This window comes from Myotis nattereri (genome assembly GCF_964212035.1).
Source record: "Myotis nattereri genome assembly, chromosome: 4".
NCBI classification, from domain to species: domain Eukaryota; kingdom Metazoa; phylum Chordata; class Mammalia; order Chiroptera; family Vespertilionidae; genus Myotis; species Myotis nattereri.
The window spans coordinates 16,367,893-16,395,029 of NC_138079.1; the positions used below are offsets into that span (position 1 = coordinate 16,367,893).

At 42.5% G+C, this 27,137-nt stretch overlaps 1 protein-coding gene across 1 annotated transcript in view; it reads left to right on the forward strand.

Annotated features, from left to right (window-relative positions):
* FBXL7 (F-box and leucine rich repeat protein 7) overlaps positions 1–9,118 on the forward strand; it is a gene marked incomplete at both ends in the record, with an annotated part of 316,640 nt that extends 307,522 nt beyond the window's left edge. Inside the window, 2 exons of the mRNA XM_081090080.1 lie at positions 1,874–2,485; positions 8,382–9,118. Of these exons, the coding sequence (XP_080946206.1) occupies positions 1,874–2,485; positions 8,382–9,118 (1,349 nt within the window). The remainder of the gene's footprint in view (positions 1–1,873; positions 2,486–8,381) is intronic.
* Between the last annotated feature and the right edge of the window lie 18,019 nt (positions 9,119–27,137).

Consider the following 27,137-nt stretch of genomic DNA (forward strand, 5'->3'; position numbering starts at 1 on the left):
CCCAGCCACACCAACGGCTTTGGGCACATCACTTTCCCTGCAATTCACTGGCCAGCGCAAGTCATGTAGCCAAGCCCCAGATCTCTAAACTAGAGATACTCTGCCTGAGAGGAACTATAAAATCTCATGACGAAGGATGTGGGATATAGGAGGGATGCAAAATTGAGAAAATGAATACAACGCAAGCACATTAGGGGAAGATAAATTCACAGATACCTATATAATGAGGACTCAAAGGGAAAGGAATTGATTATGTCCCAAAGACACCAGGAAAGTGTTCTTAGAGGGGAAGGCATTTGTGCTCAGTCTCAAAGGGTGTTTGGATTTCAAGGGGCAGGCAGCGAGGTAGAGAAGACAATCATTCAAAGACGCTCCCTGAGCAAACTTGTGGACGTGTGAAGGACGTTTTCAGTGTTAGGTTATAAAGCAGTAAACTAAAAGAAGAAAGTTATTGCTGTACAAAAAGTATATGCATATGAAAACTGAAAATAGACATTCAGTGGAGATGTAGGTGTCAGAATTTTGTGTGTTGTATATTATTACTGGAAGTTATTTGAAAAAAATGAGTGTTTGAAAAGTCCTAAGGTATGAAATGTGGAAAGGCATACAACAAGAGTTTTTAAGTCTTTAGAACTATAATTGGAGCTGGAAATGACTTTGAAATCATCTAGCCCAACTCACTATTTCAGACGAAGAAATTTCTATTTTGGAGAAAAAAACTACTCTCTCTCTATCTCTCTAGTCTTTTAAAGGTAGGCTCTACGTGGGTGTGGGTGTGGGTGTGGGTGTGTGCGCCCGCGCGTGCACGTGTGAAATATATAAAATATATAAACACAATTAGAGAAAATAAATGTCTTCCTAGATGAATATATCCATTATAATGCAAAATATATAATATAGATATATTTGTAGAGAATAAGTTCTTTCTCTTACATCTATATTGAGATAGGGGGATATGAAGTGAGCAGACTCCTTATAGCAGTATTCTGAAGAATATAACTCCTCATAAACTTAACACCACTGTGTCCTCCTCATCAAGTGATCTGTTTGGTTCCAAGGAACAAATTTAACTCACATTATTTAAATGCAAAGGGAAGGGGTTATTAATAAGAAGAAAAAATAAATATGGCCATGTATACTCAAGGCTTAGAAGTACCAACCTGAAATCTAACAAAGGAAAGGATGCTCCCCAGACCTGGGTCCCCTCCTTTGGGATTCAGTTATCAAAATATGGGTAGGGGGGGCAGATGCTAGGGGGAAGGTGAGGGCAAAGATAGCAAACTTTTTCTACACCCACCGGCCCAACTTCCTTTCTGAAACTCATGCTCCTCATTTGTAAATGAAGCATATTTTCTGCCTAACCAAAATATAATTAGGAAACTAAATCAGTTTGTGTTCATAATATATGAAGTGTCCCTCCAGAATAGAAATAATGAAACTTTGAAGTTGTGCCCTTTAGATACTCACCATTAATTGTAGATCAGAGGTCAGCCAACTATGGCCCTCAGGCCAAACCTAGCTGGTTTGTTCTTAAAAAACAAAGTTTATTGCCGCTTCCATGCCTATTTATTTACATATTGTTTATAGCAGCTTTTTGCACAACACTGAGGTTGAGTAATTGCCACAGAGACGGGGCCCATATGGCCTGCAGTGCCTCCAATATTTCAGATCTGGTCCATTAGGGAAAAGTTTGCCCATCTCTGGTGCAGAAGATGAGATCCTCTCTGAAACTAAAACTTCTGCTTCCAGTGATGGATTCAGCAGGGTCTGCCCTGGATGGGGAGCCATGGAATGAGAAGGTCACCCCACATTTGCCGCCTTCTGGGGCTCTGCTGGGGCCGTCACTAACCCTTTGCTCTCTGTCCTTTGCCAGACTCCGACCTGAGCATGCGCACCCTGAGCACGCCCAGCCCAGCCCTGATATGTCCACCGAACCTGCCAGGATTTCAGAATGGAAGGGGCTCATCCACCTCCTCATCCTCCATCACGGGGGAGACAGTGGCCATGGTCCACGACCCGCCCCCTACCCGCCTCACCCACCCGCTCATCCGGCTGGCCTCCAGGCCCCAGAAGGAGCAGGCCAGCATCGAGCGGCTCCCGGACCACTCCATGGTCCACATCTTCTCCTTCCTGCCCACCAACCAGCTGTGCCGCTGCGCCCGCGTGTGCCGCCGCTGGTACAACCTGGCCTGGGACCCACGGCTCTGGAGGACTATCCGCCTGACGGGCGAGACCATCAACGTGGACCGCGCCCTCAAGGTGCTGACCCGCAGGCTGTGCCAGGACACACCCAACGTCTGTCTCATGCTGGAAACCGTGACTGTCAGTGGCTGCCGGCGGCTCACAGACAGAGGGCTCTACACCATCGCCCAGTGCTGCCCAGAGCTCAGGCGCCTGGAAGTCTCAGGCTGTTACAACATCTCCAACGAGGCCGTGTTTGACGTGGTGTCCCTCTGCCCGAACCTGGAGCACCTGGATGTGTCAGGTAAAGGGCAGCTGACCTGCCACCTTGGGAGGGGCCACTTCTTGATAACCATTAAAGATGGAGAGTAGGTGGGAAGGAGCTGACTTCCAGAGAAACTGTCTTTATGTAATCACTAGAGACCTGGTGCACGAAAATCAGGTCGGTCCCTAGGTCCGGCCTGCAATCAGGGCCATCTTCCCTGGCTGCCCGCAGCCACCCCTGGCCCACCGCCCACCACCACCACCCACCCCCGGCTCCCCATTTGCCATCGGGTGATCAGAGCCTGCAGGCTAGGGGGAGGGACTGAGAGGTCAGCTGTTCCTCCTGCTCCCCAGTCCCCGCCCCCCCCGCCACCACCCACCCCAGTTCCCCATTTGCTATCAGACAGTCAGAGCCTGCCAGCCAGGGAAAGGGACCAAGAGGTGGTCAGTGCGCCTCATAGTCAATGGTCAAGCGGTCGTTCTGTTCATTCCACTGTTAGGGTCAATTTGCATATTACCCTTTTATTATATAGGATAGAGGCCTAGTGCACAGGTGGGGGCCAGCTAGCCTTCCCTGAATGACCAGGGTGGGGGGGTCCCTGCTGAGGGGCGGGGCCAGCCAGGGCGAGGGGCCACAGTCATTCTGGTCTCTGGTTGTTCTTGTCATTCCACCATTTCGGTTGCTGGGCTTTTATTTTATAGGATGGTGCTGGAGGCCAGGGGTATCTCTTCCATCAATAATGTCAACTTCTTAGAAGAACTAGAGGCATCTTTGGTATGGCTCTTCCAAGTTAGCATGACTTTTCAATGTCTGTTCTCCCCATAACTCCCAGTTATTTCAGAGCAACCATAGATCATGGGAACCAAGTGTCCAATCACAGGCGCAGGTCCTTATGTCCCTGGGTTATTGTTCTATAGAGCCTGAGAGCTGTGCTGTAGGCCGTGCTCATGATTGCCATTTTGCAGACATTGGAGAAAACCCATCCTGGCCAAGTGTCTCCTTATATTTCACCCCAAGTCTCCTCACCTGTGAGTTGATTTTGTATCCTTCTTAAGCAAAATCCTCAAATACATAATGCAGAAGTGAGGCCTATTGAGTGGAGCCTTTAGTTCTCTTAAAAACTGAGGGAAATCCCAGCATGGCTGCTTTGCTCAAAAACCTCTTTCAGGCAGGAAGAATCAAAACCCAGACTCACCCTTTGGCGCCAGATGTGGATCTGGCCAGACTAACAGCCTCTCTTTATCTCATCTGTTGCCCAGTGAAAAGATGAACATTCGAGAAGCTAACGTGTGTAAGATGCATCAGGGAGTTAAAGAAATGAACAGCAGGAGCCACAACCTCAGGGATAGTTGGGGAGGGGTCAAGAAGTAAAAACCACTGGGACCGGCAAGTAAACAGAATTTGGGATTTACAAGCATCTGAGGTAAATGATACCCTGAAAAAAAAAAAAAAATCCCTGAGGTAAAAGCCAGTTCTCTCAGTTTGCTCTCTCTTTCAAAAGCCGACATCTGAAAATATTTCAGATGACAGTCAGTTATATTTTGCAGATTCTTCCCCTTGCTGGCAAGCGACTGTTTGCTCCCCGCTTCAGCTGGCGTCGGTACAAAACCATAGTAACCGTATGTTCAGTCCTGAGCAGCCATCGGCATAATGAAGCAGGAAACCGAGAGGTTTTCTTACATTTTTTCCTCCAAGGAATTCTGGAAGGAGAAAGCATTGTGATGTGGTGGAAACTAATTTGAAGACCTTGTGATTTGGGACAATTCGCAGCTTCCTCTAGATGTCTTTCCTCTTCAGTTTAAAAAAAAAAAAGAAAGGATTGGACTCTAACGTTCTAAGATTCTGGGCATTGTGGGCCTCTTTTATAAACACCTCATTTTCTTTCCCTTCCTCCAATTAAAAAATGATTTCTTTTTGGAATCCCCATCTTCATTGAAGGGACTCCCCATACAACTCTGATACAGGCTGCAAGCAATTGTGCCCTCTCTTTTGGAGTCCTGTTGAAATTCAATGCAAAAACTACTTTGGCTAGTTGAGAATGGAAATACCTGGGCTTCTAGCCTGAGTGAGTGGGTCCTGCTTAGCCCCTTTGACTAACTGGTGTGTAAGTCATAATGCCCTTCCTCTATAGCAATCTGACTTTTTAGAAGTCTATATATATTTGTATAGGGCCTCCTATGTCTCCCACAGCCCTCCTGTGATATGTGTACATCAAGCACGTCAAACTCAAAGGCTAACACCGGCCAAATAAACAAGGTTTACGTTTATGTGGGCCGCAAAAAAACAAAAGCTTCAATATTCATAGAAACGTAGGTTTATTTTGAAAAGTATAGTATAAAAAAAACACACAAGAATAATGATAAAATTAATGTTTTCTTCCTGACACTTGGCATTTCTTCTCTGCTACTATCTTTCCTACTTCGGGGGAAATCTTGTTCACAGTGATTACTTTCAAAACTGACCCAAGGTGAATGTCAGTAATTCTGGATCTGTCAGGAGACTTATTTCCTTTCATAATTGTAAATAACTGCTCACACTGTTATATTGGCTGGGCTGCAAAAATATTCGTTGTGGGCCACATGCAGCCCGCGGGCCACAAGTTTGACATGCTTGGTGTACATAGAGTCCATAACAAGGGAAATCTGTAACTCGCCAAAATACAGAATTTCAGATATTAGCGGGGGGAGGAGGGGAGCTTTTCAGGTAGATGGACTTGAAAGATCCAACAAGCCATAAGGATGAATTTGTTATCACAGAGGTGCCCTCCATTTCTGAGAGAATCTGGGAATTGCTATAGTGATACCAGGGGCAGCCGGAGGACTGCCAGAGGTGATCTCATCTATGTCTTGTTCTCTTTGGTTCTTACAGCTGGCCTCTGACAGTGGCCACCTTCTCAAAGGCAATAAGCTTGACTGTGGAAGACTCATGGCTGGTCTAAATCTTAATTCCCCTGAGGACATGAGAGACTTCCTCTCCCATCCCCAGCAATCAAAAATGCCCACCTTGAAAGTTATCTTTTCAAGTCATTGAAAATAACTATAACCAGCTGTAATGTTTTCTTAATTATCACATATCACCTTTATAAATGTTTAGTCAGGGTTCTCCAGAGAAACAGAACCAACAGTGGATCAGGAGTCGAGAAACTTTGCCCTAGTCTGGCTGTACAAGTAACACTCTCACTGAGCCTAAGATGTCCCCCCTTTTAAAAACGAAGGTTATATTGGATGATTTCTAAGGTTCTCGCTATGTCTGTAATGTATGACTGCATGAAATAGCCATTGATATCACCTACGGAGCGATGGACCAGTTTCTTTTCAACTCAACTTCACAGATCTGTAAAAATTAAGGCTAACAATTAAAATTAAGAAAGTATTGATCTAAAGTAATATAAGCATATCACAATAGTTTATTTACCAAAACTGAGCGAAACTGGCATTTCATTAAATTTGAAACTAATTTTCAAAAACAATGCCTAAATTTCCTTGAACCAAATACAGTGTCTTTCCTGGTTTTGCTAGATATTTTAAACATATATGGAACAAAGTTTGTCATGTACTCTGGAAAAACAAAGTACCTTCCCAGGCATCAGAGATGGGCAGCCACTACAGTGGATACATAAATTCAGTATAAGCAGGATTACAGTCAACCTAGAAAAAGAAACTCAAAACAAAGGAAGATTTCAAAGCCAAAGTCCAGGGGTACCAGCCACGGAGCCCACTGGAGCAGCATGGCCGCCTCTGACGAGGCGCATCTTTGTTCTCCAGTGCTGCATTGTATGCTTTACTCCTTCCTGAGATTCTCTGACTTGGTAGCACGTGGCTTTTGAGCCATGTTGTTCCCAGGACCTGAATTCTACACGCATTTCCTGGGCAGCCTGCCAAAAAGTGGGAGGAAAGTCCCAGCTAGTACTCTTGTGCAGCTGCTTGGATGCTTTGATATAAGTGAGAAACACAGAGGTGCCCGAGGTGAGGCACCTGGCTTAGGACATGCCAGAGGGATTCGGGTAGCGCAGAGAGAAAGTGAGCAGTCTACGTAGTGTAATAAACTCTATCTGCATATGCATTTATTTATATAACATATAAACTATACATACCAATTATTTATACTTACACACTAAAAATACCCTGTGCACATTTACATGGTAATGTATAGTGAGTTTAACTACACAATGAAATAAGTGTTTCATATATGTAAGTATATAATAATTATATGATATATAGTGTAAATATGAATATAATCCATACACATGCATGTTCTTGGGGGGAAAGGGGTTAGAAACAATGCTTAGAGAGGCAGCTAAAGATATCTTCCTGAACTTAAATTTCCTTATCTGTAAAATGAACTGTTTTAAAAATCAGGTAAGAAAATGTTTATAAAAACACTTTGTAAACTTCATAAGTCAACACAAATAAAAGGCATTATAATAAAATATAGGCAACTGTTTTACAATGTGAATATACATCAGCCAGGGTTGAAGTTTTGTGGACACTTAAATGTTAGAAATTGGATTCTTCTACCTGATCTTCCTATAGAAGACTCTGTTCACTCTATAGGTCATTCATTCATTCATTCATTCACTCTACAGATACTTAGTGAGCACCAGTGTGCTCCAGGTGTGAGGGAAACAACAATGAACAGCCCAGAGTCCCTTTTCTCAGGAGCTGACATTCCAGAGTGGGGACAGAAAACACTTAGATAATCCCACAAAGTGACAGAGACAGAGCACTGCGAATGAGTGGGAGACAGGCAGGGGATACTGGCTCACACAGGGTAATTAGGGAAGAATTGTCCAGTAAACTGACATGTGCTGAGAGACCTAAGGAAGTGGTATGGGCCCATGGAGATCTGGGGGGGCCCAGTCCAGTGCGTGGGCCTGAGGCAGGAGGGAATGTGAAAGGTCTGCAAGGAGGCCAGTGGGGTCGAAGGAGTAAGAGCCATACTCAGAGTGCACTGGGCGCACGTCCTTGAGGCCCCTAAGACGTATATTTTACTCTGGGGTCTGGGTGCCATTCAGAGGCTTTGAGCGGAGTGACATGATTGCAGTTCTGTTTTCTATAATCTTTCTGGCAGCTGTGAAGTGACTAGAAGGTCGGGGGTGAGGCAGGACAGGGAGACTGTTTGAGAGGCTAGAACAATAATCCAGATGACATGATTATTCTTCCTTCACCTAAGAGGATTGAATTGAATCCCCAGATGGCCACCTTGTTGGACCAATAACTACATGTATTTCCCATAGAGTTTTCAGAGTATGTCCCTATCCATTATCTGGCTGCATCCTCATTATCTCCCAATATTGGGGGCACACCAGCTGTTCATTCCTGTATTGTAAGGAGAGTCTTGAGATAGAAAAGTTAGGCCTCTTGCCTGAAGCCATAAGAAACAGACTTGAACCATGTGTGACTCCCATTCAGAGCTCTTTTAGCCAAACCGAGGTCTGGGCCGAGCCTTCTCTCACATATCACACTTCTTTGGACCAGAGAGCTACCAGACCATTACAGGGAAGAAGTAACCTTTACTGATCTCCCAGGACCAGGGCCAGGTATTTACACGGTCTCATTTCTTCTTCACAGTCACCTTTCAGGGAGCGTCAATATCCCCATTTTAAGACGAAGGAAATACTCAAAAGGCTTGATGTGCCCAATGTCTGCCAACTAGAGATGGATCTGGAGTTGGAACCGTGGCCTTTCTGATTCTAAAGCCTGGGAACCCCCTTAAACTCAAATAATCAAAATAGTTTTTGTAAAAAATCAATGAACAGGGAGAATCCATCCTTGCTTTCCTTCTCTGCAGGGGCCCAGTAGGGAAGGGGATCGGGCTGGGGAGGGAGGAACCTGTGATGTCCCCACCCAGGGCAGCCCCTCTTCCCCCCCCCCCCCCCACACACACCCCCATTCCCCACGGTTGCTCTGAGCATGTGTTCTGTCTCTCTGTGTAGGGTGCTCCAAAGTGACCTGCATCAGCTTGACCCGGGAGGCCTCCATTAAACTGTCCCCCTTGCATGGCAAACAGATTTCCATCCGCTACCTGGACATGACGGACTGCTTCGTGCTGGAGGACGAGGGCCTGCACACCATCGCGGCGCACTGCACGCAGCTGACCCACCTGTACCTGCGCCGCTGCGTCCGCCTCACCGACGAGGGCCTGCGCTACCTGATGATCTACTGCCCGTCCATCAAGGAGCTGAGCGTCAGCGACTGCCGCTTCGTCAGCGACTTCGGCCTGCGGGAGATCGCCAAGCTGGAGTCGCGCCTGCGGTACCTCAGCATCGCGCACTGCGGCCGGGTCACCGACGTGGGCATCCGCTACGTGGCCAAGTACTGCGGCAAGCTGCGCTACCTCAACGCGCGGGGCTGCGAGGGCATCACGGACCACGGCGTGGAGTACCTCGCCAAGAACTGCGCCAAGCTCAAGTCCCTGGACATCGGCAAGTGCCCTCTGGTCTCGGACACGGGCCTGGAGTGCCTGGCCCTGAACTGCTTCAACCTCAAGCGGCTCAGCCTCAAGTCCTGCGAGAGCATCACGGGCCAGGGGCTGCAGATCGTGGCGGCCAACTGCTTCGACCTCCAGCTGCTCAACGTCCAGGACTGCGAGGTGTCGGTGGAGGCGCTGCGCTTCGTGAAACGCCACTGCAAGCGCTGCGTCATCGAGCACACCAACCCTGCCTTCTTCTGAAGGGACAGCTTCCGGCCGCCGCTGTTTGCCTACAGCCATGAACAAAAGGAACTGTGTGTTTTTAAAGCAGCCTATGTAAGCACCGACACCCACTTGTAACAGCTCTTTCTTCCAGGAAGGTTCTTAGGCATCTGGCTTTTGTTTTCTTCTACTGTCTCGGGGGCAGCCGAGGTCATGGAAAGGAAGGGGGTGGGGTGGGCGGGACAAAGGTCTATTGCAATAAATGGTTTTGTTGGTCAGGTCAGGTAGTTTGCAGCAAGTTTCTGTGCTCACGAAAGACGTACCTCAGAAAGCTGATTCAGTGGCTTCGGAAACATCCCCTTCTGCCTCTGTCTCCTCCTGATCACATTTCCAGGGGCCTACACCCCCATCCCTCATTTCCTCACTTCTCCATAACACGTTATCAGGATAATAATGCTCTCCTCACCCCCTCCTCCTTAAACTGCTTGATTGGCCTAAACCACACTCTTCAATCCCACACCCAAGCAAATGCTTGTTTAATCCATACCACAGCGCCTGGTGTATGCAAAGTACTTGCAAAGCCGTTTAGAGAATCTCCTGCATCAAGCAGCATGGTGCAGGAGGAGAGACCTGCATTTGCCCCCAGCTCTGCTGCCAGTGAGCTCTGAGATCTCGGGCAAAGCGTTTGACCGCTCTGGGCTTCAGCTGCCAGCACTAAACGAGAAGCCATCCAGCTCCAGGATTGGCTTCATGCCCAGTTTAGGACTGAGGGAACTGATATGTCAATGAACAGAAGTACTCTGGCCTAGAGCACAAGAGGCATCTACTACCTCTACCAAGAGGGTAAGTTCTAAGGGTGCTTTCGGGAGATTCAGAAGTGCCAACACCAGTGCCCTCTGTGCCCTTCACTCCATTCTGAGTATTACCCCATCCCTGTTTCTTTGGATGGCTGAGTCTCCTGGGCATCTTCTCCCGCCCTGCTAGATCAGCCCACTTCCTACCACCAAGAAATTCCTAACCACAGCAAAGCCCACATCACCCAGTCAAGTTGATCTTTCAAATGGAGAGTTTTCAAATGGAGGAAAGACCCTCACAGTTTTCAACTAACAAGCAAGGCCCCAAAGAGCACATGTCCTGCAGTGCACATGTGGCCTGCATCAGGCACATCTGCCCTGCAGCTGGCAGGAACAGACACCTCGGTTCGTTGTCATGCAGATCACATTTCTCCTTTTCTCATCTATTTATTTCTTTGTGCGTCCAGACTTCATCACATGAAGCCTGCTGGGGTTAAGTCATAGTGTTTCGTTGTGCAGATTGCCACCTCGTGTGCCTTCCCCTGTGGCTGTCTGCATGTTCTTTGTCAAAGAATGTAGGGCAGGCTTCCAGGTGTTCAGATACTGTTCACTCGAAAATGCCAGACAGATTAAGAGGGGACACATTGATAAGGCTTTTGGCGCTGGCTCACCAGCCAGGCCCTTGGAATAGAACATTAAAATAGCTGCCAAGTATAAATTTTAAATGGTCCTATTTGGATAGAAATCCATTTGCTAGCCTCGTTCATGTGAAATCAGGATGCCAGAAGAAATTCCATTGCTTATTTTCATGTAATTGAGTTGCCTTTTGTTAATAAACACATGACCTTTCCCAAATTGTTCTCTGGCCGTGCCCCTCCTTCATCACTGTTCAAACCATTCATCCTTTCTTTCTGAAAGTGTCCACCATCCAAACCCAGAATCTCTGCATCTCCAAGGCAAGCATGTGGAATTTGTCTCAGACTGAGCTTACGCACCACTCGACAACTGCACTCCAACTGTAGGCTCCCTGCTTTCCTTTGTCTTATGTTGGGAAAGAGATAGAGTGAGGTGGTGTCTTCTCTCCAGTCAACATCCTCAACAACTTAGATATGCAATCAAGGCCAGGACAGGGAATGAATTGTTTGGCTGGGGATAGTATCTAGTGATAGCCATAGAGCTTAGCAACCATAAAAGGGGTTGAAGGTAGCATTCCCCTGCTCTGTGACTCGTGACCTTATTTAACGTTTCAGAATTTGAGTCACAAAGGATTGTTTCTAACCCATGGTACTGGGGTCTTCCAAGTGAGCTGTTTTCGTACTCCCAGAATGAGACGGGAGATTCAAAATGATTCCCTGAAACAGAGAAGGGGAGTCACAATACAAATATTTTTATCACTACCACCTAACCACATCATCAAAACTGTCTTCCAAACATGAGACAAAACCAACTTCCATACTGACTGCCCAGCACATACTGTCTTTCCCAGTTTCTCCCTTTTTCTCAACCTTCTTTTCCATTCTGCTTCCCCTTAGGGTGTGAATCCATGACAAAGGTTACTGGGGAAATAGCTCAGCAGATTTTTAGAGACCAAACAAAAGGCCTCATAGGAAATTTATCTGTTTTAAAACTGCTTCCTTCCTGCCTCTGCTAAATTGAATGCTCATTGTTGTTGTTGTTTTAATTCTAATGTTCAAATCACTGCGTGCTGTATGAATCTAGAAAGCCTTAATTTACTACCACCAAGAAATAAAGCAATATGTTGGTAATTGGGTCAAGCCTCATTTACTATCCTGGCTAGAGGAGCATGATGTTCAGATGGGACACTCAAAAGTGAGCAAGAAACTTGCCTTATGTTGAAGTGAAGAGCAAGCCAGGTCACTGCAGCTGTTGTCCCTGTAAAGTTGCATCCACGGTTCTGTCATTTCCCTTGGCTCCGTGACTTTGGCTGAAAATTAACAAGTAAGTGAAAAGTCTTTACCTTCCCAGTTTAATTCAGATCTTCATTCCTTAACCCACATTTGCAGCCAGATGTATTTTGGAATTCATAATTTTTCATATTTTAGGAAGTTATCTGGCATATTTTGTAACAGCCCTGGCAGACTCTGGCACAGCACCCTTATTCGAACATGCTAATATTTCTGCATAAGATTATTGCAAACTCTAAATAGCTTACATCCCTTCAGGTCAGGTTCTGTCACCAAATTAATTTGTGCCAAAAATACAGGGGAAAAAAACTTCTATTTTTTCAGATCTTTCTACATTTCAGAAGTATGGATAAGTAACTGTGCACCTAAATGTTATTCTCCTGGCACCAGTCACAAACATTGAAAACATCTTCAAAATTATGTTGACCATTAGTTGTTATAAGTTAAAAAAAATTCTTTGAAGTCTTAGAGCATTAACACCTGGAAGGATAATATGGCAACTTGATCTAAAAGGGAAAAATATCAATCACTTGGAAAAAGAGAAATGCCAAACCTCTACTCACCCAAACCCTTAGATCTGAGAGATCAATATGGCAGAAAGCAAGTACTGAGAGATGAAAGGCAAATTTCATCGTTAGCAAGTAGAAAGGTTTTAAGAGATATCAATTTTAAATCTACTTATTCTCAACCTTCTTATCACCCTATGTCAGCTGCTTAATGACTCCCATTTAAACCAATAGGACTGTTAACATTCAGAGCATTAACTTGAAGTAGCCCTTAATCTTATCAGACAATCTTATTAAGGTCCCAGAATAAGTCCAGGAGTAAATTAAATGCATTTGTCCTTTACATTTATAATTGTCCAGAATTAGAAAATGTTTTCAAGAAGTTTGGTATCCAGGAGCATGCTTGAGTATTTTAAGGGGAAAAAGTAAAACATTGCTTTTACTGTGTCTAACTTTTCAAAGAGAAGTCACCAAAAGTGGTGCATTTGTTCAATAGCTGGCAATTATGGTTAGTTCAGAGACAAGTTAATTCTGTGAAATGCTGAATAGACAGTAGAAGAGGGAGAGAGAATATTTAAAGACTAGGTAAATATTGCAGAAAACATTCATGCAGAAAATCTGTGAAACAAATTGGTTTTCCAGGTGCTGCTAGCCAAATGGTTTCTTTTTGATTCGTACACAAGTGGTCCCTACTGCTCCAGGAAGGAGAGGGACAATGGATGCTGATGGCTGTCATTGAGACTTGCCTGAACAAAAAGCAGCTCAGGAGGGTTTCATTAAGATGACCACTAGGTGGGCAAAGCTGTCCACATGAGGAAGACACTCAGACCGGAACACCTGATCCAGGAATGCACCCTGGTGACTAGTCCTTCTTTTTCCTGTGAGTGCATCGTCGTCTCCTAAAGCCACGGGTCCATTTTGTTAAGCCTTTTTTTCCTCTCAAGTCAGCAGATCAGTTTGCATCTGAAACCACATGAATGAACAGAACCTCTTCATTTGAGAACTAGATGTGACACAGTCCCTGCCTGTCAACAGTGCATTTGTGGCATCTCCAGCAGAACTACCCCAGGAAATATCTGCATCTAGGGTGCCAGTTTCATGAACTACCCAGGAAGGCTACCTTGAAGCTCTGAATTGTTGCTCAGAGGTCAGCAATCAGCAACATCTAGGTTCCAAAGGAGGGCCATGAAGAATCATTTTTAAAAAAATCCTTGACCTAAATATTTCCAAACCTAGTCATTTCCATATTGTGGAATGTTTCTTCTTACAGTCAACGAGCTACTGAATTTTATACTGATGAGATCAGTATGTCTGAATTCAATCCTTGCCCATGTGATGATGAACATATGATAGTGATTGAAAATTGACATTATTCTTCATGAACAAAGAAGTCCCAGGGAGTGGTAATCATTTTCATTTGAAGGAGCATGTGGTACTCAGCAACCCTCAGCTCCTTTAACAAAGGTTGATTGACCAGGTACTATGATAGAAGCTGGGTGAATAAGATATAGTACCTGTATTCTAAATGGAACTCTGATCAAATAACTATAGCAGCATGTAATGAGCTGGAGGGTAGAAAGGGGAATATAGAAAGAGTGGAAATATTCATCCATTCATCCAACAGGTATTGACTAAGAACCTACTGCATTCCTAGCACTGGCTGGTACTTCAGGTCTTGCCCTCATGGAGTCCCCCAAAGAAGGCATTCATGTTCATCACCATATAGAGAGAGAGATAGAGCTCATGGACTGCTCTCAAAGAATACCGTTGAGACGGATTTTATAACTCGGACAAGGTGAGCATCAGAAGCCATCCATGATGCACTTGATCATCCAAAGCAGCATACATGGAACCCACTTAGGGAGACAGCATTTGATAATGTTAATGAAATAATTTCTACTGTAGGTGAACATTAACTTTGTCATTGCCTTGAGTTAGTTACATGGAAATAGCAGATTCTGTTTTGTTCTAAAGTCATCTCATAAATTAATCCAATCCCTACGTACATTCTCTATATATCTATCTATCTATCTATCTATCTATCTATATATCTATCTATCTATCATCTATCTCATTTTTAAAGGATGAGGACATTCTGTGAAAACAACACTGAAGCATCATTTCTTAGACAAATTCTACGAGCCTCAGAGCATTTTGACTAAACAGTCTATGCAATAGCACGCCATACACCTGTGAACCTGCAATCATGATTTCCCCTGAATCTAGCTTAGGGAGAGGATGACAGCAGCTCCCTCCCTCAATGATCCTTGGATTCTTCAGCTAGCATGGCTGCTCTTTTGTATCATTCTAATTGGTACGAACTTAGGATGGGAATGGTCAAAATAATTGAGGTTTCCCAACTTACCATGTCCTTTTATTAAAAACCAGACTATGTCAGTAATTTAAGTAGGTAGTCCAAATAAGATTGATTAGGTGGCCATTAAAATTGCCAAGAAACTGATTTTACTTGTAAACCCATTAAGGTTGGGTTCTTTGAAACCTCAAATTTTATCAGGGTTGTGGCTGTGAAATTTTCTGCCCCCAGTGACAGTAAACTAAACGATGAAAGCCATGAGAAAGTGTGATAGGAAGGCTTTTAACCCCTGTTTCCCTATAGTCAGGGGTGACTATCCTCATGATTATTCAGAGGCCCGCATGGCTTATTAAGCTCATTTCCAGATAGATACAAGGAAGAGGGTTTCTAATTACAAAGATTAACCAGTAGTTGGCACTTCCTTCTTCTCCAATCTTCTAACCATACTACCAACCACTAATGAATACAGCTGCCCTCTACAAAGAAAGCTTTAAAAATTTTCCAGGTTTCCCATTATGAATGTATTCTTCATGGGTGTTTACATTTAGACTTCAAACAAATTTGTCATGGGCCTTTTCTTTTATAGAATGTAGATAAAGGGACAACACTGTCACAACTGATAAATAGCCTCTTCACTGGGTCTCAAAGCCATTCTTTTGGAGCTGGAGACCAAAGGAGATATAACTACCTTTGGATAATTTGACATTTTTTCATACTTCCAGAATAACTGCACACATGCTTTGGATTTCAACTGCACAGTTCCTCATTTTGCAATTCCACTCCCTGATAATGGAAAGATGGTGGTTTTTAATGCTCCCCTGACACTTAGGAAAGCCCTTGAAGAGGTCATTTTGCAGAACAGATCCTCATCTCAGTAGGAGAACCAGAGAGACGGAATTCCAACCATTTCTCTTGTTCTTACAACCACAGCCCCACATGTGATTTATGACACACTTGATCTTTATGAATGACGTCCTTGCAACAAAGGCTTTCCATTAGCTGGTCGGACTCTGAGACTCCAGTTGGCTCTCCTCCACCACGTTTATAATTTTAAAATAGCCAAAGAATAATGACCATGGACCCACTGGAAGGCTGGAGACCAAGAGGCTGTGGATTTAAAGAAAAAGAGAGAGAAACATTTAAATAATGACCTCTCATTCACATAATGTAAACCAGTTACCATCGATTTCCAAGCTGGTATTGTTTCACTGGTACCATCGCCTTCTGGCTTCTGTGTGTAATGTTTCTATTTAAAATAGTGCACACAGGAAATACAAACCCGGCCATAGGAGAGCCTCCTTTCCTTTTAAAACTTGTGCTTAACCCCAAATGCATGTGGCCAAATAACCTTCAGGGTGATCATGTGACATAACAACTCCGTTTGCTTTTATAAAAAGAAAAGCACACTTTCTCAAGTGCTGAGTGTTTCTGTTTCTTTAACTTCCCTCACCCTAAATACATTGGCCTTGTGGCCTCAGGGCTCCAATGCCTAATTCTTCACAGCCAATAGCTTGTTCTGGCCAGGAAGAAAAGTGACCTTTCTTATCTGATTTTCTAAACAATGCAACATATTATGTTCCTTGCAAAGTCCTCTGCAGGCCTTACAACCCAAAGTTACATTTTGTGGGGAGCTGGAATCCAAAACAGGCCTTGGGAAAATTAGACTGAAAGTCTCCTTTGGCTGAAACTAAGAAATATTTGGTAAGTCTTATGGTGATAGCAAATGCAACATTTAAAACTTTTTTAAGGTTTCTACTTCTGGACTTTAGTGAGGTAAATTTCATGCACTTATCTCCCTTTGTAGACCACTGCCCATTGAATTCTCTGTGGTGACTGATGAAATACAAATTCAGGTTTGGTCCTGCATGTTTTTCTCTTCTTTATTTTCCTAGTTGCAGTATGTGAGTTTGGCCATTCTTGTGTGGTACCCATTTTCAGGAGATGCATCCAGGGTGTGGTGAGGTCTGTGGTGATTTCAAAGAACTTTTCAGGAAACTTTGCTAAGGGTGAATAGTCTAATGTCCAGCAGAAAGTATCATTGTCAGAATGCGTGAGTTAATTTGTCAGGAACACAGAACATTTTCGAGGGGATCCTGGGGATATAATGAGCTTCATTCTGGAAGACCACAGGGGTATTCCACTCCCTTCCTGGCTGGTGAACTACAAACTGTATGCAGAGTCTAATAACCCCATAACTATAAACAAACTTCATCATCTATTTATAGGTGTTTATTGACCACTTATAATTTCCTCATCATTTTCCTGGATTGCCCTGCTTTATGCACATCTCCAGTGGTAAACTTGGTTTCTGTTAAAATCCAGGGCCTCTCAAGGGTTAGTAACTATCAGAAAGCCTCTTGAAAACTGCTATAAAATTAAAGGTAAGCATTTCAGTGCATGTGGTTGAATAATTTCAAAAATCCACTTAAGAGAAAAGTGTCAAGGTTCTTTATGATGTTTGTTCTTGGTAGACTATCACAGGAATAAGGGATTGTTGGTATTTTGTTTAGTTTTTAATGCCCAAATATACTGTTTCTATATGTCTAGGAATGGAGTAGAAATACAAAGAGCTGGATTTTTAAAACATTAAGTTTCATTTTAGAAGTGTTCAACTTTGGTTGAAATTTTACATTTCAGTTTGACTAATGCCATGGGTCCCACTGCTTCATATAACTTAATAAAACAATACTACCCTTTAGGGTTGTAATGGTTGTAATGAGTCCAATACATAGGGATCGTGTCGTAGAAAAACTCTAGATATTAATTTTATTTCAAAATATCATTAATATATGAATAAATTTGAGTCTGATTGAAGTTAGCATTAAGCAGCTAACTCCAGTAAGATTTATTAACGGACATCTGAACACTCCAAGAAAGCCACTTTAGCCACCATCCTTCTGACTTAGCAGAATCAGAATAAAGAGTAGAACTTGCAGGCCCTTTTCCAACCTTCCTGAAATCTCTCCAGTCTCAAAGCAGAGAGTACTGCCAAAAGACTCAGCCCAAATGCTGTTCATTCATTCTCATCTTCTTTATTAAGTTTCCAACTGTCCCTGAATTTATCTTGAACTATCTTTGAGATGTCTCCAATGGGCTTTCTAAAATAATATCAGTGTCTATAGCAGCCTTCCTCTTGACATTAGAAGTCCATGGTAGCAGAGCTTCAATGCAGTCCTGTACTAAGAGAAAGCCCCACCCTGTAGACCCCAAACACAGATGCAAATACAAAGAGAAAGAGTTGCCTTTCACTTTTCATAACATGGTCAGATCTGATCAAGTTAACTAATAGTTAGATGAGGACTTAACACTCCAGAATTTGCTTCCTGGTTCTGCTACTGTTTTTCTGTTTATTTTTGGAAGAATCACTTTATTTCTATATTAGAAGATATGTCATTGTTCGTATTTTATATGGTGATCTGGGTTTCATGTAAAAGATAAACAATAGATGAATATATATATATATATATATATATATATATATTATATATATATATTATATATATATTATATATATATTATATATATATATATATTATACTTGGTCAAGGAGTTCCCAGCATCAATGCCATCGTATTAAAGTGTCTGGTGTTCTTGAAATTCTCACTTGTTTAGTATTTTATTTAGCTTTAGGAGACACGTTAGCTTAGAGGCACAGGAAAAAACACCAATGGAGCCACATCTATCAAAAATATTGAGTGTTGCATCTGCCCTCATTTTTTATCAAAATCACTCTAAATCCTGCCAGTCTGGCCAACTAAAAAGAGTAAAAGAATAGAGATATTCTACTGATGTTGGAATAAGGTCAAAAAAGATGTTTGACTCCGCCAATAAATGGAAATGCTATAGGAGAAAGCCAAGGGGATAAATAACCCATCTGAATTAGGATGCAGACAGGGATTCATGGCCTAGATTTTCTTCTCAGTTCTGGTTACTGGGACCAAAGATGCGGGTATTTATTGATGGCATCCAAAAGTCTCTCCTTTGCCAAGCACAATATTTTTTCCAATGTGGTAGTAGCGAAGTGTGTCTTTTGTACTGATTTTTAAAATTCCCTAGCCAGATTTATTTTTCTGGAAAAATATAGCAGGATGAATACCGTTGATAATCAGAAGTAGCCAGCATTCTAGGGAAACAATTTCCAAAGAATACAACTGAATTTTTGTATGTGTTGCCTCTTAGTGTTTTCTTTTTGAGAGAGCAGTTAGCTCTGACTGTGGAAAGACACAATGAAAGCTCTGAAGATGTGAAATATTCTCATGACATCAAAGTGACGCTTGGTTATATAGCTCGAACATTGCTATGTTTAGAATAAAATGCATCTTTTTTTAAAGTGGCATATCTGGGTGTGTGGAGTTATGTGCAAGAAGGGGGAAAGGACTGTTATGTACTATCATGTAGTGATAAGGACGATGGAGAAAACTAAAGTAGATTAAGGGGGAAGTGAATGCCCAAGGAGGTGGGGGTCCTCCATTAGGCAAAGTTTCTCTGAGGAGATGGCATTTTGACAGCAGAGAGAGAAAGTATTTACATTGCAAACGATTTGCAATTGAATATTTACAAGTCACCCCCAAAACTGGCAACTTAAAGCAACACACATTATCTCACAGTTTCTATGGGTCATAGAACTGTATCACGAGTTCCTTATCTCAGAGAACCTGGGAGCAGTGGAGTGGTTCTGGTTCAAGGTCTTTCAGTCAGATATCAGCCCAAGCTGTAGTCATCTGAAGGCCTGACAGGCTGGGGAACCCACTTTCAACTTCCTTCAATGATGACTGGCAGAAAGCCCTACCACATGGGCCTCTCCTTGGGGCTGCTCATGACATGGCAGCTGGTTTCCCCAGAGTGAGTGATCCAAGAAACAGGATAAGAGATAACAAGCAGGAAGCCATGTGTCTTTAATGACTTTGCCTTGGAATGACATGCTATCACTTCTGCTGTATCCTATTAGTCACACAGACTGACCCTGATACAATGTGGAAGGAAACTACAAAAGCCATGAGTCCAGGTTCATTGGGAGGCCATCTTGGAGGCTGGCTATATCAAGAACATAGAATCCCATTTTTTATAGCCCTTCAGCTCTTTGTTATTCAGTCATGTCATTGATCACCTCTTCTGGTTCATCTTTCAGGAGCTAAGAGAAGAAAGAAGGAAGAGAAGGAGAGAAAATGGAAGAGGTGTAGGTAGAGGAGAAGGTGGAGGTGGAGGAGGAGGCAGAAGTGGAGGAGAAGAAGACAAAGGAGGAGGAAAATAACAAAATAAATAAAATGCCAAAAAAAAGCCCTAGTCGGTTTGGCTCAGTGGATAGAGCATCAGCCTGCAGACCAAAGAGTTTGATTCCATGTACCTTTGTTGCAGGCTCCTTCCTGGCCAGGGCTCTGGTCAGGTGATGTGCAGGAGGCAACCAATGGATGTGTTTCACTCTCACATCAGTATTTCTCTCTGTCTTTCCCTCTCTCTTCCATTCTCTCTAAAAATCAACGGAAAAACATCCTCGGGTGAGGATTTTAAAAAAAAAAAAAAAAGGTAAATTTCTGCATTTTCTTTTGAAAAGCCATTCCAGTTTTGCCAGCCCCTAAACCCAGGTCATCTCTAAACATTCCATTGCACATCTAAAGACATTAATGCACTTTGCTGTAATGTGGTAGCGTATGCAGTATCTCAGCATTTCTTTCTCTCACTATTAGTACTCCAAATATCACAAGGGGAAAGGGGCTTTATAAAGATTTTATTTCCCAAAAGATATTAATTATACCAAATGTTCTCCCTTATAACATTAAAGTGCAATAGGACTTTTTGTTATAAATAATTGATTACATTAAACCTATTTGAAGACATTGTCTATGATCCACTATCCCTGTTCAACATTTGACACTCTTAATTCACTCAAGTCTCTGTGAAATGTCTCATGCAATAAATTTTTCCTTGAGTTTAGTTCCAGGGAAAATTTTACTCTCCAGGCAAGCTTGCCTGCTTTCTTTTAACAGTCTATGGGGATGACATACCTCAGTATATTTCTCTTCTTTCTTTTGTTTCCAAAAACAATCCAAAAAATAATTAAACATCAAAATATAAACTTCAGCTCTTTCCAGGTAACTGATAACATCTATTTGTTCTTGAAGTTTCATAAGACCATTCTTCTTCTCATTTTTCAACATGTTTAAAATTATATACCATCTCTAATCATTTCGCAGTAGGCAAGATTTATATTCCAAATAATAGTAAATCATGACAGCTTCAGCCAAGAGTAAACGATTCTTGACTCAAGCTCCAAACTCAGGTCCATATACACAAGCGCTGTCACTCAGTTCCAAGGGCACTGCTGAAAATGAAGGACTCTTAGCTGATCCCTCCGGTATCCTGAGAAAAATACAGTCTTTCATATGAGTTATTTCTTGAAAATCGTGAAGCTAGTAAGAGTTGATTTAGATATGCCCTTCCTCTGAGTCAATCATTCTATGTGTTCTGTCTTAATTGTGCCCCCCAACAAAATTCATATGTTCAAGTCCTAACCCTCAGGAACTCAGAATGTAACTATATTTGATGATAGGGTCTTTACAGAGGTGATTAAGTTAAAATAAATTCGTTAGAGTGGGCGCTAATCCAATATGACTGCTGTCCTTGTCTGAAGAGAAAATTTGGACATAGATATGTACATAAGGAACACGAGTGAAGACACAGGGAGAAAATGGCCATCTACAAGCTAAGGAGAAAAGCCTCAGGATGCCAGAAGTACACCTTGATCTTGTACTTCTGACATCCAGTGAGAAAATACGTTTTTATTATTTAATCAACCCACTCTGTGTACTTTGTTATGGCAGCCCTTGTAAACTAATGCACTATTATATTCTCCCACAGAGGAATAAAACCTAAAGCCTCCAATATTTTCATAAGTAGGGTCAAACCATAATTGGCCACAATTTGGTTTAAAGGTATGAAATTAGGTAGAAGCTGAGTACAGGAAATAGAAACAGAAACCAACCACACCTACAGGTATCAACTATATCCCAAGTGAACTTCTGGAAGTATCTAAAGCATGTCAGTCTGATCAAAAACTCGCTTCTATGAACTCTCTGGGTTAAGGTAATACTAATAAGGGGAGAAGGTATCAAAGAGAAGACTGTTTCCTGTTCAGCTCAAATGTGCTTCTTCACTTAATTTTTTAATATATTTTTATTGATTTCAGAGAGGAAGGAAGAGGGACAGAGAGATCGAAACATAAATGATGAGAGAGAATCATTGATTGGCTGCCTCCTGCACACCCGACACTGGATTTCAAACCTGCAACACTGGCATTGCCCTGACTGGGAATCAAACTGTGACCTCCTAGTTCATGGTCAGTGCTCAACCACTAAACCATGCTGGCCGGGCTTCACTAGGTTTTTAAGTACCATAGTTGGTGATGTCCTTTGTAGCTCAGACCTACCAATTATCATCTTCTGTTCATCTTTTGAAATTGCTTTAAATCTCTGTATGTTTTAAACATGCAGACTCGGAGGAGGGTATAAGATGTTACCATGGGTCTAGGGTAGAGATCCTGAAATGTGGGCATCACACCCCTGGCTGGGTGGCTCAGTTGGTTGGAGCATCATCACATACACCAAAAGGTTGAGGTTTCAATTCCCAGTCAGGGCACATACCTAGATTGTGGGTTCGATCCCTAGTCGGAGTGCTTAAGGGAGGCAACCGATTGATGTTTCTCTCTCTCTTCCCTCCCTCTTTCTCCCTCTCTCTCTCTTTCTCCTCCCCCCACTCTTTCTCTCTCTCTCTAAAAATCAATAGAAAAATATCTCCTCAGATGAGGATTAAAAAAAAAAGAAATGTAGGCATCACAGATCAATATTCACATTAAAATCCCTCTGACACGTCATGTTTGCTTCCACAAGGAGAGACAGAAGAGCACTTCTAAGCCCAGAGGAATTTTGCAGTCGCACAGCTCTACTAAAATCCTGGCTGGATAATATTTCCAGCAGCTACTTCGATCTTACAGTCTAGTAATGTGAGGACTACTGGGGAAGGGGGGGGGGGGAGGAGTTTATGGATAGAAAATCAGAACCAGGAAAAAGTTGTCCTCTGTAGATAAGCTAAAAGGCACACAGATATTTCCTTTTCTTCCCCTCTTCTTCTTTTTTTTAACTACAGTAGTATTTCCTTTTCAGAAAGGGGATATAAATATTTATGCATCCAAAAGATGGTGTTGCTGGTGACACTCAGCTTCTATTATCATTCAGAATGTGATTCCAGATATTTCCATGCTATTATGCCACTGGCCAACTTTGATAAATGAGGGCCTAGATCCATTCTCTTCTGATCTCTGCTAAATGTACATGGTGATGTTTTTCCACAAGGTATGCAAGGATACAAGCCTTTCGATGAAGAAAGTGGGATGTTGAACTGCTGACTTAAGTACACAGGTGCCAGACATATATACATTTGAAGTATTTATGGATGCTGTGTCCTTTTATTCAGTGTTTTTTGTTACAGCAGGACTGATAACCATAGTTCATTATTTACCATTTCTTGGGTGGAGGGATCGGGAAGTATGAGTGGTGCCATCACTGTCATCATCACTCATCCCCTATGACTGGCTGTTTCCTCTCACTGCTTCCTTCATCATTTTATTGAGACAAAGAAGCAGTGGCCAAAGTAAGGTGTTTACTGCCATCTCCTGAGATGGCCTGGAGTAATGGAGATGCCAATAGGCTTGGGATAAAAAAAAAGGCCAGCTCTATGCTTTATTTGCTATATGACCTTGGGCAGGCCACTTAATCTTTCGTTCCTCAATACCCCATCTCTCCCATGTGGGAATTTTCTTTCTATTCTAAAGCAATCTATATAATCTACATCTCTGAATACCAAGATAATATTCTTTTTCAAAAACCCTTATGTTTAATTTTAACATGCTTTGGGCTCAACAATAGGCTTTGCTGCCTAATTGTATGTTTTGGCAAATGTTTTTTCTTCCCCTACTGAGTAAGCAATTAGCTAAGCATGGTGCAGTTTTGAAAATGCAGAGTTAACTTAGCCTTTGGGGACTTAGTTTACAAAACTACCAATGTGTTTTAAATTTGGTCTTGCTTCCCATGTTGTTACCATATCACTTTCCTACTCAAAGAAGCTGTCTCCTAAATAGGCACAGCCATGTTAGCGAGGGCCTTGTGTGGAGGATGGGAAGACGTGGCACCTGAAAAACTGTACCTCGAGTTCTTTTCTGTTCTGTCGTGTTTTGGCCTGAGAAGGAAGAGAACATGGAAGAGAGCAGTGCCCAGCGGAGAGGGAAGTGATAGTGACTGTGAGGTCCAGGCAACCCCAACAGAGTTGGGGTTCTAACCATTGCTGATGGCTGTGGCCACATTTACCAGTGAGCCCACAAGTGACCCTCCAGCCATAGTGAGGGCTCAGCTCTGGGTACTTGAGCAGCCGCAGATGTAGTGAGCAGATGAGCAGATGAGCAGGTGAGCAGAGTAGGCCACAGCCATACGTGCAAGAGGTGACCAAAAACTGACTAGGGCTCATGGAAGAGACCGTGAACACCCACCGTCTCAGTGGGTATCAGACCAAAAGGAGAGCCTGGGCTCCTGGGTCCTGCTTGCCAGTCCTTGGATGGCCTAGAAGAGCATTGGTGTTTGAGTTGTCCAAGTTAGCCACTGAGACGGAACCATCCAAAGAATGGGTATAAGACACAAGAAGGAAGCAAAGAGTAGATCTTCGTTAGATCATAACTCCAACTTTTCCCATACTGAACTTTCCTGATTTTTTTTTCTCAAACCATAGGTGCATAATACGATTAAAGATTCTTAGCAATAATATCCAAAGAATGTAATGATGTTTTATGGTAACAATCCAGGAGGAATTTTAAGATTTGAACTTTCATCTGTTACATTCTAAATAAATGAATGTTCACTTTCTTACACAGGTTTCTATCACATGGTCAGAGCAGAAGGAATTCAAACTCTAATTTAAAGAGTGTAAACAGGAACTTCTGAACATTCAAAAGGAGGTTTACCTGCACACTTTTAAAAAATATTTTTTATTGATTTCAGAGAGGCAGGGAGAGGCAGAAAGAGATAGAAACATCAATGATCAGAGATAATCATTGATCTGCTGCCTCCTGCATGCCCCCTACTGGGGATCAAGCCTGCAACCCAGGCAAGTGCCCTCACCAGGAATCAGTCATGACCTCCTGGTTCATATGTCGAAGCTCAACCACTGGGCCAAGCCAGCCCAGCTATCCTACACACTTAAAATGATCCCCAAGATAGCCAATCAACCAGGAGCTCTATTCTCCACAGGTATATAGAACTTTCTGGCCATCAGTAACACTGTACTTGGAAATTAAAATGTATGAAAAGTGTTCTATTAGGAGTAAAATATGAAATGTATTTCCTTAGAGTGAGATGTAACATTGAGAAATGGACTTACCTACATAAATCTATGCTATACCTACGTGCGATTCTAGGGACAAAGATGCCTTTAGACCAGAGAGCATGAGCTCTTTGCCATATTAAATGGTATCCTAGTTTTTCTAAGAAGATTTCTCTTTACTTATGCAAGTAGGTCCAGCCTCAGACCCTGGAGCATCTGTGGGTTCCTTATGAAAAGCCTGAAGCCCCTTCCTAGATTTGACAAATCCAAGAAAGGATGAGCATTTCCCAGCCCCAGGTTTCCCGAGTTGGGTGGTGCTTTTACTGCTGACTAAGTTGGCTGACCTTTACCTGTATAACTATACAGGTACTTTACCTGTATAACTAATTAACACAAGTTAATCAAAAGAGCACTCAAGTTATTCCTCATAAAAAAAAGCAGGACAGCCCACAAATTACTCTGCCAACACCTAAACAAACACACTTTATATATACGAATTTTAGTTTTAATTCCACTTCTTTAATTAGTCTTTAGGGACCAGGGATTCTCAAACTTTAGGTTGCAATGCAATAAGCCAGAGGGCCTGTGAAAAGACAGATAGATGGGCCCATGCTTGGATCTTCAGACTTTGATGGGACCTGAGAATTTGCATCCCTAACAAATTCCAAGGGAATGCTAACATTGCTGGCTTAAGGACCATGCTGAGAACCGTTGCTATAGACCCGTGGTCAGCAAACTGTGGCTCGTGAGCCACATGCGGCTCTTTGGCCCCTTGAATGTGGCTCTTCCTAAGCCTTAGGAGTACCCTAATTAAGTTAATAACAGTGTACCTACATATATAGTTTAAGTTTAAAAAATTTGGCTCTCAAAAGAAATTTCAATCCTTGTACTGTTGATATTTGGCTCTGTTGGTTAATGAGTTTGCCGACCACTGCTAGACCAGTGCTTCTCTGTTAAGGAAATGCCTGTGTTCTAAATGGGACAAAATCAGGTCAAAGTACATTAATCTATTTGTGATTCATTTCAAATAACTTCTCAGAATGTATAAGCAAAAGTCTATTTTAAGACTATTTTATGAATTGACTTCTTTGAATGGAAAATCCAAAAAGAAAATGGAGAACAAACCTAGGACATGGGTATTGATTTGATCTTTATAGCCATCACCCAATCTTGTACAACTTTGGGTATCATGTGGCTTGTTTTATGTCTATTGTTTTTATTCCGAAAACCAAAGTGAAAAGCTGGGACTCGCTATGTTTTCATAATTATGAGGCTGTTGAGTAAATGATACAATCAGGGGCCTAAACCTCTCTTTCACTTTCTGTAAAGTGCCAGCTGCAATGACTTCTGAGATCACAGGGGAAAGGAAATCTCATCCTCTTGATGGAAAATGAGACTACCCCTAGCATTTATGAGACTTGGAGAGGAAGTGGCTGTTCACTTCATGATACGGAGAAATACATGGGGCAAGGACCCAAAACTCTGAGCCTGCTTTCCGTCATGCTACACACAGAGAAGGGACACAGACATCCCAGAGATAGTCTATATTGGATACAGATGTCCCCAAAAGAACCAGTTTCTTCTGTTAAACTACCACGGCAACACCAGCTGCTTATGAAATCATGAGGAGAGAGAGGTGAGGAGGGTTATGTGTTCAGACTTATATTTACAATAATTTTACAAACTTCGTTATTTCCAAGGAAGAACAAGATGAAAGCAGCCTGCTTATAAAATCAGACTCGCCAATTAGATTCACCATCTCTCACTACTTTGAACACCACTTGTGCAAAATATATGCACTAAATGGAGAATTGAGGCTGTTATTCAGAGCATTCAAGAAAAAATTTTTAAAAAAGCCTACTTTGATCCAATCAAGTGTCTGCTCTAGTAGGCAGACTTAACTTGTTCTAGTGTAAATGGAATTGGATCTCATCCCCTTATCAAACAGGATGTGCTCAGACTCCATGTTTTAGAATGACATCTAGTTAACAGTTCCTGAAAAACCTCCACCAACCAGTTTCCTTATTTTTCTCTACTTTCCGAACTTTCTGGCTAAAGGTTAATCCATCCATCAGCCAATCAGTGAATTCACAATGACTCCTGCGGATCTGAAAAGTCGAACTAAGGGGCAAATGTTTCCAAAATGACAGAATTTCC